This window comes from Capsicum annuum, chromosome 6 (assembly GCF_002878395.1).
Source record: "Capsicum annuum cultivar UCD-10X-F1 chromosome 6, UCD10Xv1.1, whole genome shotgun sequence".
Classification (NCBI taxonomy): Eukaryota; Viridiplantae; Streptophyta; class Magnoliopsida; order Solanales; family Solanaceae; genus Capsicum; species Capsicum annuum.
Genome location: NC_061116.1, coordinates 204,384,681 through 204,407,252, shown reverse-complemented (window position 1 = coordinate 204,407,252; position 22,572 = coordinate 204,384,681). Strand labels below are relative to the sequence as shown.

At 30.2% G+C, this 22,572-nt stretch overlaps 3 protein-coding genes and 1 pseudogene across 3 annotated transcripts; 2 read left to right on the top strand and 2 right to left on the bottom strand.

The window, feature by feature from the left end:
• Positions 1–1,325: 1,325 nt before the first annotated feature.
• LOC107876138 (V-type proton ATPase subunit c''1) lies at positions 1,326–4,839 on the bottom strand. The gene is made up of 4 exons (XM_016723154.2): positions 4,613–4,839; positions 4,431–4,508; positions 1,889–2,059; positions 1,326–1,773 (listed from the first exon to the last, which is right to left on the bottom strand). Exons 1-4 carry the CDS (start codon positions 4,723–4,725, stop codon positions 1,602–1,604), a joined length of 534 nt encoding a protein of 177 aa, XP_016578640.1. The 5' UTR covers positions 4,726–4,839; the 3' UTR covers positions 1,326–1,601.
• Positions 4,840–6,697: 1,858 nt separating this feature from the next.
• Positions 6,698–6,804, bottom strand: LOC124899955 (annotated as a pseudogene).
• A 942-nt stretch (positions 6,805–7,746) lies between these two features.
• On the top strand, positions 7,747–10,149 carry LOC107874810 (probable 2-oxoglutarate-dependent dioxygenase AOP1). The gene is made up of 3 exons (XM_016721539.2): positions 7,747–8,235; positions 8,777–9,098; positions 9,805–10,149. The coding sequence occupies exons 1-3, from the start codon at positions 7,859–7,861 to the stop codon at positions 10,051–10,053; spliced, it is 948 nt and encodes a 315-aa protein (XP_016577025.2). The 5' UTR covers positions 7,747–7,858; the 3' UTR covers positions 10,054–10,149.
• Positions 10,150–21,029: 10,880 nt separating this feature from the next.
• On the top strand, positions 21,030–22,572 carry LOC107874812 (deoxypodophyllotoxin synthase). The gene is made up of 3 exons (XM_016721541.2): positions 21,030–21,513; positions 21,764–22,085; positions 22,188–22,572. The coding sequence occupies exons 1-3, from the start codon at positions 21,134–21,136 to the stop codon at positions 22,440–22,442; spliced, it is 957 nt and encodes a 318-aa protein (XP_016577027.1). The 5' UTR covers positions 21,030–21,133; the 3' UTR covers positions 22,443–22,572.

Below are 22,572 nucleotides of genomic sequence, written 5' to 3'. Positions count from 1 at the left end.
TAAAGATTAGGAGATCTATGTAACTTAGCCTAAGAAGAAACTGAGGGAGTACATGACAAACATTCATATTCATACTACGTAGATTAAGCTAGGCAACCCAAAGTTTTTCTTAAAAGACTCCATAATATGTTTTAATAATTCCAAGTTGTTTGTCTGGACACTAATAGTTCTTTATTTCCATCTTTGGAACCTTTTCAATCAAGGAGGATTCTGAAGATGTTTTACATTTAAAAAAAATATCCTTCACACAACATGCACGAAGGAGAGCCACCGGCAAAAAACAAAGTAAGATTGCGTTACAGTAGACTCACGTGATTCGACCCTCTTTAGAACCTACATATAGCGAGAGATCTAGTCCACCGAACAGTCCTTTTTTTAGTCACAAAACATGCACAAATTTTACTGAAGAAAAGATATTAACACATTTTTTCTCGTTAATTGTTATTCAAAACTTTTTTCAAGATTGTTGTCGTTTTTGTCCTTGATGTTGCTGCATACCGTTAATTTACTCTGTGACATAAGGTACAATAATTCATGTATGGACTGCAACTTGGACAGCTTGTAAGTTGGCATGAATTCCGTATAACGAAATGGTGGGCAGGGCCAGCCAAGATCCTGTGAAACTAAAAACAATTGCCATCAATCAAACAAGATTCGTTGGGAAATTTCCAGGCAGTGTGTATGTACGGACAAAGATGTCCGAAATGTTCGATAAATGTTTTTTCAAATTATTAAGGCAGAAAATTTGACCTTGCGAATTGTAAAACAAGTTTCTATTTCAGAGTGAAGATCCGATAAAATGAACAGTAGTTAAATAGACACACAACTACACAACTTACCTTTTCAAGCCAGATGTTTTAAAGAAGTTAGAATCTGACCTTTTAACTTGTTATGACAAACTAACATGGGTGGATTCATTCACTTTTTCAGCAACTCTTCCATGGCAAGAATTTTTTTGCAGTTATGCCTACTGCAGCTCTTGCTTTGCTTCTTATCCCATCCACTCTTTCTGCTGTTGCCCAATGCACCTTGTCTATGGCTGTGAGTGTCCGTTAAGGACGGAGAAAGAGAGGGGAAGGAGGGGTTGTATGGATGAATAAAGAGTCATCCTCGTCATGAAATAAGAAACAAGTCTCATTCGCAAAATGCTGTACTTGGGGGTTTCCAAAGCAGCAGCGATAAAACAAATATGATTTAGCCTTATTTGGCCACCTAAAACAGTAAGCTGGATGATCAAAATTTATTTACCCATGAATCGTTAAATGCTATGGAAGAGGACATCCAGTACAAATGGAAATAAGTCGATACAATTTTTGAGATAAGAGTAGAGGAACTAGTACTCAATAGCTTTATTAAGAGATTACATCAATGAACAAACTAACCAAAGTAGTCGACACAGTAATTGCACATCAATATGCACTGTGGAAAAGCCAAAAAGAAGAAAGGGACAAAATGAAGACGTGTGTAGATGTATATAATACAGAATACAGTATAATTAAAACATTGATAACAAGCTCATAATGCAAAGACTTATGCAGACTTGGATGACCAAGACTCGTGTGTTTGCTATAAAATTCATAACAAGCACATAATGTGAAGACTTATGCAGCTTTGGATGGCCAAGATGCTTGAGCTGACATAATAATTCCCACAATAACACCAAACAGCCCAAGTGCACTACCAAAAATCTCAATCACAAGGATCTTAACAAAAAGCGTGGAGTTCTGTGCATCAGATAAAGCACAGCTGCTTCCAATTATCCCAACGCACAACCTTTGCAAAAGAAATAAAAAGGATAACAATAATTAAAGGGGCAGAAAAACATTGCTCTAAACTTGACAGCACGAAGTAGAAATCCATGTATGAGAAAAAAAATCTCCACACTCACCCACAGACAAGATTGGCAAAGCCCACAATGATTCCAGAAGCAAAAATTGCATAGCCAGCTCTAAGTGACTCTGGGGCATAAATCTGTGAGGCCGGTACACTCTCGAGCTTTGTTTGAAGAATGATGGCCACAATTACACCATATATAGCAACCGCTTCACAAAAAATTACACTGACAAACAATTTTTTTGAGACATTGCACAAAACAGAAATGATGGGAACAAACAAAAGATAAGAATCATCAATAATGATATTATGCATATGTAGTATATAATATGAGCCTTTGACTTAACACAACAACAACGACAAACCCAGTGAATTCTCACCAAGTGGGGTCTGGAGAGGGTAAAATGTACCCAGTCCATACCGCTACTTCTGAAAAAGTTGAGAGGTTGTTTCCGATAGACCCCCGGCTCAAGATAAAGAATAGTTAACAAGGTCATAGTAATATCTGAAGTAGAATGGATGGCATAACGGAAATAAGAAATGAGAAATAATACAAATAGAGCTAAGAGAGCCATGAAAATAAGAGCAATACGAAAGTAAAAAAAACAGTAAATAAGAAATAAGAAAAGGCCATCCCCTCGTAATAGCATACACTAACGCCTCCTACCAGTGGGCACAGTCGTAGGCTTACTAAGCCGGCTACACTAGAGCTCCCTAACTACTAGCTACAACCCACACACGCATTAACCTTCTACCCTAATCCGCGACCTCCGCACCTTCCTATCTAGAGTCATGTCCTCAGAAAGCTGTAACAGCCCCATATCGTGCCTAATCACTTCTCTCCAGTATTTCTTCGGCCTACCTCTACTCCTCCTGAAACCATCCAAAGCTAGCCTCTTACACCTACGAACTGGGGCATCTGTGCCCCTCCTCATCACATGCCCAAACCATCTCAGTCTTCCTTCCCGCATCTTGTCCTCCACCGAAGCCACTCCCACCTTCTCCCGGATAATCTCATTCCTAACTCTATTTCCTCTAGTAAGTCCATACATCCAACGCAAAATTCTCATTTCCACTACCTTCAATTTTTGGATGTGGGAGTTCTTGACTGGCCAACACTCCGCGCCATACAGCATAGCCGGACGAACTGTCACTCTGTAGAACTTGCCTTTAAGCTTTAAGGGAACCTTCTTATCACACAACACTCCCGAAGCGAGCCTCCACTTCATCCAACCTGCTCCAATACGTTTAGAGACATCCTGATCAATCTCACCACTCCCCTGAATCATAGACCCACGATACTTAAAATTATCCCTCTTACAAACATCCTGGGAATCCAACCTCACCACCTCTCTGTCCTCCTGCTTCGAGTCACTAAACTTGCATTCCAAATACTCATCTTGGACCTACTCAACCTAAACCCCTTAGATTCGAGGGTTTGCCTCCAAACCTCCAATTTTTCATTCACACACCCCCACATCTCATCAATTAGCACTACATCATCTGCAAATAACACCTGCTTATAAATATAGTACACAAGCATATCAAGTCAAGGGCTAGAAATGGATACACTATCCCAGAATCATACACCTTTGTTTTCTCATCAAGGCATGCTGTTTCAACATTGCATAAGTATAACTTTAATAGATAACTTATAAAGGGCAGGACAAGATTGTAAACAAAAGTTCATGAAGATGGAAGACAGAGTGTTGTCAAAGGTGCGCTTAAAGCGAGCTTAAGCCTTGACGCGAGACTCAAAACGTGTTGAGCACTTCGCCTCACTTCATTTGTGCTTCAGAGTAGTCATCAAGGTTCTAAGGCATACTTTTCCTTGCTAATGAGCCTCTTCGACACTACATAATTGATACTTCACTTTATCGTAATCTTTTTTCAATTTCTTTGCCCATATATTTATCATTCATACATAGAATTCATTAGTCTTGGACTGGACATATATGTTTGTATTTTTTTCTTCCTTTGCGCCTTTTTCATTAAAGTTCATGCTTTATTTGCGCTTTGTGCTTAATGCCCGAACGGACCTTAGAGCTTTTTCGCGCTTTTTGCTTTTGATAACACTGGGCATACAGCATAACGGGATAGTTGACCAAATGAAGCTCAAATATAAAAGTACCACTCTTAACGAGAGTATGCAGGTCCAAATCAATGTTAAACTGGTCATGCTTAAAATAAATCAATCATGCAGGAACTGGTCATACAGAATTGCCAAGCGGTTAAAAAAATACATGAGTTGTCGGCAATGGATCACAATAAAGGGATTCATTATGCAAAGATTGAGACCAAAGTCAATAATTAGCTTAATCCTAGTTATTATGTTGCTCAGACTCTTCAAAATGTTAAACGAGTGCGTGTCGAATTCTCCAAAAGTAGTGTATTTTTGGAAATCTGACACAGGTGAGGCATTGAAAATGAAAGTCTGCGCAATTTAGTTGCTAATAGCCTAATACACCTATTGATATTCCACTTTTTTGGGCAAACAAAAAAGGAAGACATAAGCTTTAACAAGTTATATTAGTATTAGCCCTGTAAATTCACGCTGCAATAATTAACTAAACATTGAAAAAGGAATAGAAAATTACCTGATCAAATTCTTCGAGGTAATACGAGGAGCTTTGATGGCAGCACCAATCAAACTACTTCCAGTTATATATATACCCCTAAAATATTTCATAATATCCAACCAAAATCCAAAATCAAAGAAGTAAGTAATTACATAAATTGTTGATGGAAAACCCTAAGGAGTAATAAATGAGAAGTTTACCAGGCAGCACCAAGGACAGAAACGCCGATAGCAATGGCAATTCCGACGGCGGAGAAAGTGTATGGAGAGATCTGTACCAACGCTCGCGACCATGAGCTAGATGGACCCGCCATTATTGCTAGATGGTTTGCAGTTTACACACAACACGATCCTGATCTCAATGATGAATCAAAGGAGAGAGAGACAAAAGAACGTGTTGTGTTGGATCGGGTCATTAGCTTCTTTTTGGGCCGGAAGAGTGATTTGAGGCCCGGTAACAAACTGGCTAGAAGTAGCCCAATTTGCTGTTATTAGTACGTTACAGTTTCATTTTTAGTTGAAAAATTGGTCAACTATACTCTTTTGGTCCAAAATAATTAATGTTTAAACTTACATTAAAAGCAGAAAAAATTTCATGTGACGGTTTTGATTAAACACGAAACTTAAGAATGAATGGAAAAAAATTTCAAAATTTATTATCTAAAATAAGATATTGCCATTTTTGTTTGTTATAAATTATCATACCAAGGATAAAGTTTAAAAATTAAAAGTACAAATATTTTGCTGATTAGCGTTTAATTGGACTAGATAGGTGGACATATTTTCTAGTTTTATATATAAACAACTTTAGGACTTGTAATGTTGGGGTTTCACCCTCCAAAAATAGGCGTATGCCACTATTTGCAACGAGGAAAAAATAGGTCACTACGTGCTCATTGCATGGCTGCGTGAGCAACACCGAGGCATTTAGCTCATTATATACCGGTTCCAGGCGCTCACTTCTTCACTGACATGTTGATGTGGGATGTTCTAGTTTTAGCAGTGACTAACCACCATGGGCTTTGGGCTCTTTCCTATATGATTAAGATATTGGGCTTGTGTTCTTTGGCAATTAACATTCTAAAAATTATACAAATATACAACTTATGTTTCCAATATTACAAAAAATTCCAACTTTCTATATATATTACAAAAATCCCAACATATACACAGAATGTTATGTATATGTCGGTTATGTTATGTATATCAATAGAAAGAGAGAATTAAAAAAGTGGGAGAGGGTGTAATTACTTCCAAAAAAAATTGATATTTATGTTATTTATACATTAACATTTGCTCCACTATTTCTCATTGGAGACAGAATTACGGGCAAAATTCATAAACAGTTACTGTCATGCGCTAAGTTAGTTTCTTCTCCATGATTTTGTTTGGAGGAGGACACGATAGTAATATAAGAAAGACATTTACTTTGTATGCAATAATTTTCTCTCTGTGTTATGTGAATTGGCAAAAGTGGATTTTTTATGTCGATGTAGCTATTCTTACGTAATGATTGAAAAATAGAAATGTCTTTTATTCGAGAATATATATCATATATTCTTGTGATGATATATGTGATTGACGTATACTACCGTACGTGTCCTGAAACTGTATATTCATAAACATCGATATTATATCAAGAACAAATTGCTTTGCTGATATTTGATCTCGAGGAATTATATCTTATATTATCAAGTTTAAGAGAAGGCAGCAATTGAAGTGTTTTGCAATCCATTGGGAAAGTCTAGCTAGAGTGGAGCATTGAAACCAACAGTTCATGATTTTGGCTTTTGGTTCACTTGCCAACTTCACTCCCTACCTTGTTCTTCCATGATATCATAAGGGCGGAGCAAAAATTTTTATCAAGGGGGTCAAAACGAAAAACATAGACACACGAACTAGTTGAAGGGGATTCAACATCAATTATATATACATAAAAAAAATTCACTATATAGAAATAGTATAATTTTCCATCGAAGGGTTCCCCTAGAGTTGTGATGATTGGACAGTCCGCACTAAAGCTTTTGCTATGTTGTCAAATTGCTTGTTGGAGCTCATATTTATATCATTTTAAATAACTATAAATGCCAAAGGTGTGTTACTCGATCTTATATATTAACATTGTTCGAATTTTATTTGGACAAATTTGTCTTTGGTATCAAAAGGTTCTGAAATGCTTTAGTCAATCTGTAGAACTTTTGATCGGAGTCATTGAGTTTTATTTTCACTTGATCTTTAACGGACTATAAAAACAGAAACACAGCAATAATTAAGACTGGTATTGTTGGGATTTCTCCCTCCAAAAATAGGCGTATGCCACTATTTACAATGCGCACACGGTATTCTTTAGTAAAAGGCGAAAGAATAGTTCGCTATGTGCTCATTGCGTGGCTGCGTGAGATGTGTTGAGACGCTTGAACTCCTCATATACAAGTTTTAGCAGCTCGCTTCTTCATAATTTGTTGATGTGGGATGTTCTTCTAGTTTTTGCAGTGACTCTACTAGTATGGACTTTGTACTTTCTCCAATATGATGAGGATAATGGGCTTGTATTTTTGGGCCATTAACATGAGCTCCACTCGTTCTTTAGTCAAATACAGTTTTGTTTCTTTTGTCATGTAATGTTGTGATAGAACGGTTATTTAATTATTATTAAAAAAAGAAAAAAATATTCTTTTCATTTTAATTTATGTGATGTTTGATTAAACACAATACTTATGAATAAAAGAGAAATTTTAAAACTTGAGGTTTAAAATAAAATATCAATATTGCTACGATAATATCATCTTATTGAAGTAAAGTGAGAAACTTGATGATTCAAGTTCTAAATATAAATGATTTTCTTAAAAAATATAATTACCAAAAGTTCTTGCTGAATAAATATCCATATTATATGTCCCTCGTAAATCGTAATGTAGGTCCTCTTTGTATACGATAAAAGGAGAAACAAAAAACAAATTAATTTTACGTCATACGTATGGTCCTGAAATATAAACAAACAATATTCGATGTCATTACCCTCCAGCAGCATTTGATGCGGTGACAAACCAATATTATTATCCTGTATACTCTCTCTCCGTTTCTTTTAAATTGTCACGGTTCCATTTTAATAATCAAAAAATATAATTGATCAACATTTTAAAATATAGTTTTTCATCATTTTGACATGAGAAAAATATATTTTATAGTATTTTTTATATAATTTTTGAACATCTAAAATTTCATTTTAAAACATTGAATTAATCTAATATAATTTACGTTTAAAAATTAGTCCACTAACTTTACAAAAATGAAACGCGACACTTAAAAAGGAGCGGAGTGAGTATTCAGCGAGTCCATTCATAAACCATTATATAAGAGGGGTGGAAAATTAGTTGTTTCTCACAATAGTGTCACACACACACCAATTTCAAGAAATCAAAGAGAAAAAATAGTACTAAAAATTCCATGAGTTCTCTATCTGTTCCCCACAAACTTCCCATTATTGATTTCACAATAGAGAATTTGAAACCAGGGACAAATTCATGGTCCAAAGCACGTAAAGAAGCTGTTTGTGCTCTTGAAGAGTATGGTTGTTTCGTAGCATTGTATGATAAAATTTCATCAAAGATTCATGATGATGTTTTTCAAGCATTAAAGGAGTTGTTTGATCTTCCCACTCAGAAAAAAGTCCAAAATAAGTCTAGCAAACCATTGTATGGTTATGTTGGCCAAATCCCATTTATTCCTCTTTATGAGAGTATGGGCATTGATAATGCTAATACACTTGAAGGAATCCAAAATTTCACCAATTTCATGTGGCCTAGTGGAAACAATCCTTTCAGGTAATATTTTCTTTGCAAATAGTCACACATCAGTGGATGGAATAATAATTTGTCTCCACTATAGTCTTGGGTGAATCTTACATCCTCAGTTAGTTTTCGAGGTTAAATTAGGCACAAATTTATATGTTTTTAATTATGATATCATAATCAGGCTAGCCCAATTCTTGTTTCACTCGATGTTGGACCCATATTATCTTGTTCACGCTTAATTAGTTATCAGATCTAGCCATGTAAGATGGAGCAAAAATTTGAGTTATGGATTCGAGATCCCGATCTTAAAGTTACAGGTTCTAATTAAATTAATAATCTTGTATATTCAATAAATCTTTTCTTACAAACAATTAAACCAAATAACTTGGATCAAAACTATTGAGTTTGACTGAATCTGTAATCGAATCACTTAATTAATTACTATTCCCACATCAGCAGGTGGAATGACTATTTGTCGATCTCCTTATATAATCTTAGACTTTTATTGTTGATATTTATGGCCTGAGAATCATTTTCTTACCACATATCATTCCAAATTTCAATTTGTTAGCCAAGCTTTCCTAGCATACTCGGAAGCAGCAGCAGAACTAGAAGAAATGGTAGTGAAAATGGTTTTTGAGAGCTATGGTGTAGAGAAATACTATGAAACACACGTCAAATCAGTGAATTATTTAGCAAGAGTAATGAAATATAGAGAAGCCCAAGCAGAAGAAGCAAAATTGGGATTTGTTGCTCATACAGACAAGAGCTTCATGTCAACAATTCATCAAAATCAAGTTAATGGTTTGGAGATCAAAGGGAAAGACGGTCAGTGGTTCGGAGTTGAGCTTTCCCCTTCCTCCATCGTCGTCATGGCCGGCGATGCAATCACGGTATCTCGTTTCATTTTATGTGTCTTAATTTGACTGATTATTAGGAAATTTTTAAAAGTAAGAATGAAATATGAATTATGAATATAGTAACAAAAATATTTTTTTATTATCTTGTGGTCCTAAACAATTGTTCACAATAATGATTATCACTAAGGTGCAAAATGAAATTATTGGAATTTAAAGAGCAACTCACTATGAGGAGTGACATTTTAAAAGGGAAAGTAAGACACAGGATTGAAACAAATAAAAGTTATATACATAAATACATCATGTGTGAATAAATTATTGGGAGCTTATGTTCTTTACACAGTGTGTAAAAGCAGCAGCGGAGCCTGAAACCAACACATGGGATAATTTGATATTTGTATTAAAAATTCACCGTATAAAAATTCAACTATTTTAGAATTGAGAACTCATAAATTTAAAATCCTGATTTTACCTCGGTCTAAAAGTGTTTTATAAGTAATATCATATGTTATAAAGGGTTGTCCGTGAATTAAAGCTCTCGGTATGCACAAGATTCGGGGAAGGGCCTATCATAACAAGAATATCAAATAATTTGTGAAATAGTTATCAACATGAAAATAAGATGTATAAGTAACCTAGTATACATACACACAACAGAAAAATATAATTCTTCTCTGATTTTAGTGTATACAAAAATTCTTATTTTTATATTTGATGTTAATATATTGGTTGGATATAGGCATGGAGCAATAACAGGATAAAAGCTCCACATCATAGAGTGATGAAGGAAGAGAAAGGAGCAAGATACTCCATTGCACAATTTTCTTTTATGGAAGATTCATTTATGGTTGAAACACCAAAAGAGCTGATTGATGAAGAGCACCCTTTACTATTCAAATCATTCAACCATCTTGATTATCTTCATTTCTTTAGCAAAGAGGAAAACAGAAGGCTCGAATGTGCTCTCAAAACATACTGTGGTGTTTGACATGTAAATTACTTGTACTATTTTAATTTCCTCGAGATAAAAGAGGGAAACAATATATAAGTTTCAGTTAATTAATATGCATGGCTTTGGTGTAAACATTGGATGCAAGTAAGTTTTTTTTATCATGAATCTGTTGGGAAGACAAGGCATTAAGAAGAATGCACGACAGGATAGCAGCGGATCGGAAGAATACCCAAGTCGAAACTTTTCTTTCCAATTTGAATTAGAAGAAACAAACAATCCCAAGCACAATGATAATAAGACAACAAATATATCAATCAAAATAAATATGATAAGAAAAGAATAAAATCAATCACACGAGATATCAAATTTGCGTAAAAATTCTTCGATATTAAGAGTAAAAAATCACAACCAAAAGTTTCACGGTTATCACCAAGAGTTACAATATTATTCTTCAAAACTTATCACAAAGCAAGTGTCAAACAACGAGCAACAAAAGAACATGATTCAGGAGATCTACAGTGTTGGAACCCTCACTCGTTACCGTAGATCCGATAATTATATTAAAAAATAGAATAAAAAAAAAATATTATTGTTGGGAATCCATAAACAAAAATAATATTGACTAGATGGCATGGAATAAAATCCTGAAGTGCTTATTCCCATCACCATGGAATTGATCACCCTTAAAGGCATGGGTGTTATTTTTTTTTTAAGGGAAAAGGCTCAAATATGTCACTGAACTATCAGAAATGACTCATTTATGTCATTCGTTAAAAGTTAGGCTCATTCATGCCATCGTCGTTACAAAACTGGCTCATCTATGCCATTACTTTTAACAGCTGGTTTTTAGAAAACAGCTTTGCCACGTGGCGGCATATTAGAGGTCCACGTTATTTTTTATATTTTTTAAATTTTTTTTAAAAATAATATTGTCTTTTTTAAAAAAAAATTAATTTTTTTTTTATGCATTAAAAAGAATCCACCCAACTTTTTGATCCGTTAAAAATTAGTTTGATCTATGCTTTTAAAATTTGAGATTATTTGTATATTATCCCATATCAATAGTTTTTTTTTCCTTTTCTGACTTTTATATGTGAATCTGTTCACAATACGGATCAATAATATGATCATTTCCCTTTGAAGTAAGTTTTACTTAATTAATTATTGTTAATGAGTTAATTTTGAGATTATTTGTGTATCACCTCATATCATCCGAGTATTTATAGTTACCAAACTCATCGACTTTTATTTTTTGGTTATATGCGGCCTAAAATTATGGTCAAATATAGTAAATTGATCCATAGACAAGTAAAGACAATAAGACAATACGTCTCATGCCGTCACTCTATCATCCTCATACCCATCCTGCAAAAATTTCAGTACAGTGGCGTTGATATCAATTATTGTGCTAATTAATTACAATAAAATACTTTTAATATTGTATGATATCATTTGCTTTGAACCAAATTAATATTTTTTTTTTCAAGAGACCTTAAATATCCGACATTTTATAAATAATTTCATTTCTTTTTTACCTTTTACGTGGGACATTGTTCTCTTAAACACTCATTATACTGCTCCCTTTCATCCTTTTTAATATGTCATTTAATGTTTTGACACAATCATATATTAAGATAATTATTTGACAATCAACATTAATCATTGGAGGCAGAATATTTATCTAAATTACAATTATATTTTTCTTAAATTACAATTTGATTTAATGATATAGTTAATAAAAATTGGTGAGACGTCATAACTTTATATCCTTATATAATTAATTTTAAGTGGTCCAATCCTAATTAAAAGTTTAATAAAAATAATATATAAGCCACGTATGCAAGTTACAACTCACAAGTATTATGTATATATAGTCTTTATCATTTCATTATATACTTAATTCAATGAATTGATTAATTCCAAAATTTTACTATTCTTTTCTCTTTAATGAAATAAAATATCTAAGAAGAAAGAATAAAATGAAGATGACATGGAATTTGTATAATATAGTCTAAGGCTAGTTGGCATATATAAAACAAAAGTAAATCCAATATATTTTTGATAAGTTAGATAACATGGATGTATATATTTCTGTGGAAGTATAAAATAGATTAATGTATATATATATATATATATAAATATATATATATATATGTTCATCGATTTCTTTATATATATTTTATGTTATTTTAAAATCTTTTAATGAAAATTTTGACTCTACTATAACCTAATCGTCATATATCAAACTAATTTTTAATGGATAAAAAAATTTAATTTAAAAAAAAATTAAAAAATGATGTGGACCTTTAATATGCTGCTACGTGGCAAAACTGTTTTCTAAAAACCGGCTGTTAAAAGTAATGGCATAGATGGACCAGTTTTGTAACGACGATGACATGAATGAACCCAACTTTTAACGGATGACATAAATGAACCATTTCTTATAGTTCAGTGACATATTTGAGCATTTTCCCCTTTTTTAATTACTTTATTTTACTGGAAACCATAAGTTGAATTGCTGTTTACAACCAAAATAGAAGCTAACAAGAACACAATTTCTCTCTCTCTCTCAATCTCTAAACGGCTGCACCTCTATGTGAAAAATAAGATCTAAAGAACTTTATCCTCATTGAGAAATTTGTGAATTCCTATTTGTTTTTTCTTATCGAAACTTTTCTCGTCTCTGAGTCAAACTAAGAGGAGTATTACAATGTATATAGCACAAATAATCTGCAAATAATTCTTAATTAATCAATCAAAATGATTCTCAGCAGTTCCAATTTAATCATTTTGTACAAACTACAAATTAAACTAACGACAACACAAAGAATGCAATCTAAATGATTTTCTTTTTTCCTTTTTAAAAATCATCCACGCTTTCATCTCCCGTGATGGTGAGAGTTTGATATAGACTAGCCATCTCTTTTTATAGCATAAAAGAAATTCTACCTAATCATAAACGGCAAGGGCCCAATACACTACTACTAGCAGACATGTTGATCTGCTGCCTGTTTGGCACTTTTTTATTGATTCTTTTTCTTTGTTTTATTTATTTATTTTATTTTTAAAAAAATATGTAAAAAAAAATATTATAAATTATAAATCACAACAATTAATAACTTAAAATTTTAAAAGATATAAAATATTCGACCGACTATTGAAATTATATCAGTATCGCTAAGTTTTAATAGAAGAAAAAGTATTATAAAACACAATAACTAAAAACTTAGATTATTTTAAAAATATAATTGACTATCAATAAAATTTTAGTTTAATTTGTTATATATTTCAAACAAATATGTAAATTAATTCTACAAATCACAGTAATTGACAATATAAAAAAAATTAAAAGATATAAATATTTGGCTGACTCTCGAAACTATATCAGTGTCACCTAAATTGAAATAGAAGAAAAAGTGTTGTGATTAGGTCGACATACCTACTTGTGCTGCCTGCTTCAACCGTGCTTTACTATATCACCCCTAATTAATTATTATAAGTCATTCAGATATTAGAAAATTAATAATATTTAAGTAAAAAAGTAAAATAGACATTTTTGACATGGCTGCTTCAACCACAATTTTACTATATCACTCCTAATTAATTATTATAAGTTATTTACGTATTAGAACATTAGAAATATCTAATAAAAAAAATAAAATAGTCATTTATGACATATCTACTTCACTTGCTTCAACCATAATTTCACTATAGCACTTCTAATTAATTATTATAAGGGATCTAAGTATTAAAAAATTAACAATATATAAAAAAAATAAACATAAAATGATAACTTAACTCTTGATGTTTTAAATTAAGTTGATGTCTTATATGACATTTAAATTTTTTCCACAAGTATGTTTTATGATAATTTTATTATATCACTTCTTATTAGTTATTATAAGTCATTTAAGATATGTTTGCTTCGCAGCTTCAATCGTGATTTTACTATATTACCCCTAATTAATTATTATAATTATCTAAGCATTAAAAAATTAATAATATTTCATAAAAAGGTAAAATAGACACAAAATGATATGTCAAAATAAAAAATTTGGTTGACTCTTGAAACTATATTAGTACCACAATTATTATATTAATGTCACTTAAATTGGAATAGAATAAAAACTAGTATAAATCACAATAATTAAAAATTTAAATTATTTTAATAATTGCCTATCTAAGAGACAAATATATTTATAGGGCCCGTGCTAGCACGGGCCGTCAGTATTTAGTAATTATAAATAAAAGGTTTAGTGATTAATAGGAACCTAAATTTATTTTAAAATTTTACTTGAATTCCTTAACTCGGATTTGTACCTATCAAACCCCCAACCTACCTAAAATTTAAATCATTTGAACATTTTTTTATCAATCAGCTAAAAGCATAAAGTGTGTGCAACATAAATGCGATGATGTGACAAAAATGATGAATTAAACGATGACATTTGGCATTGAATCCAAAAGTAATTAAAAAATATTTCAGAACTAGTTAAATTATAATTAAAACATAATTATAACTTTAAAAAAAAAAAAAAAACTAATCCCCCACCGCTCTTCATCTTCTACTCAAAAAACTTTGACATAACTTCATTTTTTTCGACAAAATTCTTCCTCTTCTACAATGAAAAATGAGATGAAGAAAACTCAAAATTAATTGAGGAAGATGAAATGACTTGTTGATCTATGAAAATAACATTTTGATTTTTATTTTTGAATCAAATTTACAATTTTATTGATTTGTGAAAAAAATAAATTTACATTTTTCCGGCAAACTCTCTTTTTTCCCAACAAATATATATGTATTTATACCTAAATTTTTTGATACACTTATTGAATTTATATTTTAATTAGTGTGATGATGTTTGTTTTAAGGTGGCTGAAAATGGAGATGAAAGAATGACAGGGAAGAATTAAGAACAAAATCGAACTACGAACAAAAAAATTTCAAATTGAATCCAAACATAAATTCAAAACTAAGAACAAACAAGATTCAAAAAAGAAGACAAAATAGAAAAAAATGGGATTATCATTTTAATTAATTTCGAACTTACGGCAAATAAAATATCATAATTTATCCTTATTAAAATTAAATATGCGAATAACATTAAATTTGATTGGTGTTTTAGTACATTTTGTTGTTAATCTTGAAATATATAAAAAATCTCACGACATTATATTAAAAATTATCACATAAAATAGAAACACACAAAATACTATGAGTATTTTTTTAAAATAATTATATAGAAATAATAACAAAAGTTAATGTTAAAAAGAGTCAACTTAATTTCTCAATTAAAGGTAATTTTATTTTTTATCTACGTAGTAAAGTTTATTTTTATCAGAAATCAAACAAACAGAAAAATATTACTTACTTGTATCCAAGTTTGGATATAGTGAAAATAAATAAGACCGTAATAGCACCATTACCCATCTGCATAAAAATAATAAAAATGTAAAATTTCTAGCAAAAAAATAAAGAACATTAATGCAATAAATAAATTTACGAAAAAATTTAATGAACAATAACAAAGAGGGAGAAAACGATTTAATATTACATGTCATTGCAGGAGAAAGTGTGTGTATATATATAAAAGAGAGTTTAAGGCGTTAAAAATTTATTCCAACTCAAATTCATTTAAATTCAAATTCAATATCATATCAGTTTATTATAAGAATATTAGGATATTGATTGGATAAATATAGCTATAAAAATAAAAAAATAAAAAGAGCAAAAATTTTTAGTTCCTATCAAGGTGAAGGATATGCAATTAAAAAGGAACCCTCACACGAAGTAAACAACTTATTTTTAATTCAAATTTTAAAGTAATTTTTATCAGCTAATTGGCAATAAGGGACGTCTAGGTTGGTTGTTGTTGTTTTAATTATTATTATTATTATTATTATTATTATTATTATTATTAAGGTTACTACTACTTACTTTTTGGTTTGTTAGTATATTGTCGCTACTGTTGTTTTAATACTTATCAATTTTTTTATTTTTTATTATTATTATTATTATTATTACTAGACAAAATTCGTACTACTATTGCTACTATTTTTGTACTATTTATTATAATACATCTAGAAGATTACTACGCACTATTACTACTAATTTTATTATTATTTATTATTAATATTATTATTATATTTTTGTCTTTTATTTAATATTTATATAAATTATATTTAGATAGTTTTATATTCTAATATTATATTTGAATTAAAAGAATTATTTAAAATCAAACCACATTATATAAAAATCTTTTTTTAAAGGATAATGTACTTCAAATTCAAATAGATTAAGAAGTAGAATTTCATTCCATTTCAACTTTCATTCAAAATCAAATAATATTTCAATTTGTTGAAAGAAGATAAGTTCTTTATTATCTTTAATTTTTTAAATATAATGCACATTTATCTTCTAATATTATATTTAAGTTAAAAAATTATTTGAAATTAAATAATATTATTTACCATTTGCGTATGTACTACTATTGCTATTTTTGTTTTACTATTATTATTATTATTGTTGTTGTTGTTGTTGTTGTTGTTCTACATACTATGTACGTACTATACAATTGTCAACACTACTACAACTAATTATTATTATAGATATAAATTTCCTAATATGTAAATAAATTGTATTTAAATATATTTTATAATATTTAAATTTTATATGAGATAAATTTGAAATAGTATATATCTATTAGAACTCTTTAATTATTAGTCTAATTTTTTAAGATAATGAAAATCTTTTTTGTAAAAGGATAATTTATTCAAATTAAAATACTTAATTTTTTTAATTTAAAAGTGTTATTACAGTATTTTTAACTTTGTCTTAAAATATTTTTTAATATTGTCTTAAAAATTGCCACGTGACTATTTTAATAGCTTGACACGTGGCATCTTGTCTAGCCTATGTTTTACTTTTATATATATATATATAGATATCAACTATAAGCCAATTAATTACTAAAACTTATTTTTTTTTCATTTTCAGATTATAAGTTAATAAATCATCAATTTTTATTAAAAACGTCACTAAAATATTTCTACTTATTTTAATTATCACTTTCTAAGCTAATATATATATATATATATATATATATGAGAGAGAGAGAGAGAAAGTAATGTAATATAAAATTATGAAAAGAAAAAAAAGTTTTAAAGAAATTATCGGGGGACCCAAAAATTGATATCATTGCTATTATTTTCGGTAAATATATAATATAGTTATTTATGAAATACTCAGTTTGACATATTTATTTGGTGAGAGACTTCCGTTGCTACATTGAAAAAATCATAAAAATAATTATATGTGCCGCATCGAGGACTCCATGGATAACTTATATTTCATTTTCATTTATTGTTTATTAATACATTGTTGGTACTAACCAATAATAATAATAATAATAATATTTAATTTTTTTAAAATTAAAAAAATATTAATTTATGTGTTATTATTTAGCTAGAGAGTGTCTCTAGCCATAATTAATTTAATATCAGCTTTTTATTATCATCATAATTTAGTGAGGCAGGTAACTTATTTTCATTTCTATTCATTTTTTATTAATACATTGTTGGTACTAACCAAAAATAATAATAATAATATTTATTTATTTTTTGGAAATATTAATTTATGTGTTATTATTTAGCGAGGGAGAGTCTCTCGCCATAGTTAATTTAATATCAACTTTTTATTATCATCATAATTTAGTGAGAGATTCCTTGGGTAACTTATATTTTATTTCTATTTATTTTTTATTAATACATTGTTGGTACCAACCAATAATAATAATATTTATTTATTTTTTTGAAATATTAATTTATGTCTTATTATTTAGCAGAGTCTCTCGCCATAGCTAATTTAATATCAACTTTTTATTACATCATAATTTAGTGAGAGACGCCCCTCTTTACTTTCTCAAAAATATTGAAAATTAAAATATTTAACTTGTGCAAGGAATAACGTTGCAAAGTTTCTTGCAATAGTTACATATAATTTGTCCCTCGCTAATCTTGATAGCTAATACCCAAGTTTTTAGTAGTGGGAGCTCTTCTTGTGCAACAGATAATGCAAAAGCTTTCGTAATGATCCCATTTTGGGATAGCTGTTTGATAAGTCATTCTTTTTAGACTATAGTTTAAAGATCTCATTTGAGCAAGCTGAAAAATTTTATGAAAAAAAATCTTAGATCTCCTATGGTCTAAAATTTTATAGAAATTAGACAATTGTTTAATGATTTGTCTATTATAATGGCTATATTTGCACAACTTATAAAAATAGGGGCAAAATCTAAATGATTATCTAAAAAAGGAGTTTGTGAAATCAACCAAGATAATGATTAGTGAATTTAACATTAAGGTAAGAGATCAGACGATATTCAGATATTGTAACCTATATTGAATCCATCATTTTTCCTTAACAAATTATTTTTCTCTGTACCATATCTCTTCATTCTAATAGGTCGTTTCCCAACGATTGCAATGGTCTAATGTTTTCATAACAACATGTATGAATTACAAATTTCAGAAGGGAGGAAAATTAAACCTTTTCCCTTTTATGTTTTTGAAAATACAACTACTTAAACCATTGATTAATGAACGACCTTTCGTATAATCAGAAGTTGTTAGATACAATTTGAAAGCCTAGTTGTATCTTCTAATGTCTACATCAATTAGATCACCCCTTTGGCGTTTTTAGGCATGGAGATCCAGTCCTCATTATGACAAATATTTTTACAAGATTATCTATAATATAAAATTAAATAAACCAAAAATTTATAAAATTTAATTTTTCATGAATATTCATGTGTCCAAAATCCGCGTTCACCCATTACTATATCATTAACAAATTTTTCATTTCATGAACGATATTCTATTGGTCTAACTTTTTTGTTTTTCCATTTCTGAGATCATTAAGTATTGTTAGAGTTATGATTGGTAAATATATTCTTATAGTTTATAAATCTTCAATTTAATGGTTAAATAAGATTGAGAATTAAAGATTGTTTCATACACAGTACACAATATGCGAATCAAATCATGCTATATTCTATAACATTGTACTTTTCGTAACTTTCGAATTAACTCGCAGAGCAAGAGAGCTGTGTGAATTGTGTACCTTTCCATTGTAGTGAAATCGTCAAACTGGTGACCACCAAAACAATTTCCCAAAATCGGTCTTTTGGAGACATGGTTCTATTCACGAACTAGATATTTTTTATGTGTGTGTTCTCTGGGGAGATTTATCAAAAGAAAGGTCAAATCCATCGACGGCCCCCTAAACTTGGCACGATCTTTGACTTTAACACCTCAACTGGACGTTGCTCGGCACCTCAACTAGTGTACGGATGTGTTATTTGACACCTTTTGCATAGATGACAGCTCACGTGTTTTTCACCCATTTTAGGCGCGTGATTACTGTTTTTTGTCTGATATGGCGTCCAACTTGGCCATAATAATAATATTTAATTGCTTTCATTTTTTTTTTTACCCTTTCTTTTTGTTTCTAAACATCAATTTTGCCCATTTATCAACTAATTTTTTTTGTTAAAAAATTTCCAGTGAAATAAATGAATCACAACTGCCATCTTCCCCAATGATATCAATATAGCATAGAACACTTTCACAAAATCGATACACACAATCTCTCTATTTTTATTATCATTAAATCTAAAATTTCATTAAGAAGAAGAGCAAAAGATTTGTTAATATAAATTTCGAAAATTGATGTTTGAAGTTTTCCGTCGTCATTAATTATCGCCATTGATGTTAGAAGTTTTTCATTAACTTGAAAGTAATCGTCTCTGATAAGTTAAAAATTTGTTAAAATTAAATTAAGTTGGTGAGAATAAATTAGTTAAATTCAACCTTCATTGATGTGTGTTTTGAAGAAGAAGATTTGGAGGTGGGAGTGGGATTGCTGTGGTGTTTTGGAGAAGATGATCGGGGGTGGGGGAAGTATACATTATACTAATATATAATCACCAATCAAACACTTTATTTAATCATAAAACATTACGAAGGATAAGATCCTCCTAACAAATACATTTTGGACTTTCTAGCTAATCATACCCAGATTAACAATTAATTAAACAATATAGCAAGCTTCTGTTTAAAAAGTACATTAAATCCTTTTCATTATCAAATTGCACCAAGGTACACCAGTATTAATTATCAGATCTACACCCCCCAACCCCAAACACACATGCATACCATTTAACATAAACCAACTCCAGTTAAGAAAATTAAGTGTAATTAAAATTATATTCATCTATCATCATGTACATGGCTTTGGTTTCATACCATGCCTTCCACACCTCTTTTTATAATCTTAATTTGACATCATACCAAAGAGAAAACCAAAATTAGATAGTACTATAAAAATAAATAAATAATTAAAAAACTTTCTATAGAAAACATCCAATTAACCAATAAATAATGTACGCCGTAAACAAATTAAAAACACACCAACAGCCCACCCTATTCCTAATTAATATTTGTGACGTTTCCATATGAATTATTTGGAAATTTTAAATTAGCCAAAATTAAAAAGTATCTTATCTGATTGACCATTTGGCCTTCGTTGTCCCTTCACTTAATTCTCAAACGTTGAAGAATAGGTCTTGGTCCTGGTGAGATAATACAGTTGATCAGATTCTCCTACCCTCAATTTAAAAGAAACAAGAAAAAAATAAGGTGTAATGTAGCGTTGTGGGTTGTAATTAAATTACAGTATCCCAACTTTTTATGATCAATATCATAATGGATTATTATATTGGATATTTTTTATCAATAGAAATGTCTAATAAAGATGACTTAATATTTAAATATTTTACCTTACATAGATGTTGACGATGTAAATAAATATTTTATGTATAAAAATATAATTGAACATGTTGAAACAGTAAGGTTGTCCGACTCACTTTTCACATTTCAGGGGATTTATTTTGTATAAGGTCAGTTATCATTTTTACCACGCTACTTATAGATGTTTATTATAAAATTACCTTACGTTCTGAAATTTCTATAAGAAACCTGTATAAATGAAGCAATTAGAGACCAAGAAAACTAAAAGACCAAAAAAAAAAACAAGAAAATATAGAAATATAGTATGGGTTCTCTAACAGCTTCACCAAAACTACTAATAGTAGACTTCAAAAATGAAGAATTAAGGCCAGGCACAACTACTTGGGAATCTACATGTAAAGAAATTAGGCATGCCTTTGAAAACCATGGCTGTTTCATAGCACTTTATGATAAAATCTCACCCCAACTTCAAAAATCCATTTTTCAAACAAATTTCCAACAATTATTTGAACTCCCTTTAGAGAAAAAAATCCTAAACACAAATGAAATACCTTATCATGGCTATGTTGGCAGAAGTTCATTTTTACCTCATCATGAAGCCTTTGGTATTGATTATGCAACTACTACTCAAGGTATTCAAAGCTTCTCCAACCTCATGTGGCCTCAAGGAAATGACTCTTTCTGGTATTTTATTCCATCATAATTCATTTCTTATTTTCTTAGTTACATTTAATAACATGATCATATAGGAATTTATATTCAGTTGTTTTAGAATTTACTTGACTTTATCATCATCATCATACACAGATATATATAAAAATTTATTAGAAGGCACTATGTTTTGTTGAACTCGTTCTGAATCATCTCTATTCAAGACTAGGGATTTCAACTTATATATGTTAATTGGCTAATGAGAAACAATTCTTTCTTTTAGTGAGAGTTCGTTGATGTTTTCCAAGATTGTGGCAGAGTTGGATAAGAAGGTTGTAAGAATGTTGTTTGAGAGCTATGGAATAACGAAAAACTGTGAATCGTACATTGAATCAACAAGGTATCTCCTACGACACGTCAATTATGACATACCAAAGACGAAAGAAACTAGTACGGTTTTCCCTTCACATACTGATAAAACGTTCACTACCATACTTTATCCAAATCAAATTTCAGGCTTGGAATTTCAAATTAGAGATGGTCAATGGATAACCCTTGAGTTACCACCATCTTCTTTTGTAGTCCTAGCTGGTGAAGCATGCAGAGTACGTAAATCTTTAATTTACTACTCACCTCGATCACGATATTTTTATTTTATTCACAATCAGTATACATAACTTAAACTCTGATCACTTTTATTTTTTCAGGGTTGGAGCAATGATAGGGTTCTTGCTCCAATTCATAAGGTAGTTCTGGATATAAATGGGAGTGAAACAAGATCCACTATTGGATTATTTACTTTCATTAAGGATGATAAAATTATAGAAGTGGCAGAAGAATTAGTTGATGAAGAACATCAATTGAAGTTCAAGCCATTTGTTCATTCAGATTTGATCAAGTTCTTTGCCACAGAACGTGGTCTAAGATCACAGAATTTACTCAAAGATTATTGTGGCGTTTGAAATTATATGAATTTTCTTGTAATTTATGTTTGGTTTCTTTGATTTCTATATCCCAACAGAGATATTTTCTTCTTTTGTTACGTATTTGTATAATGAATCCAATAAAATATTGTACGTTGATAGTTTGTAA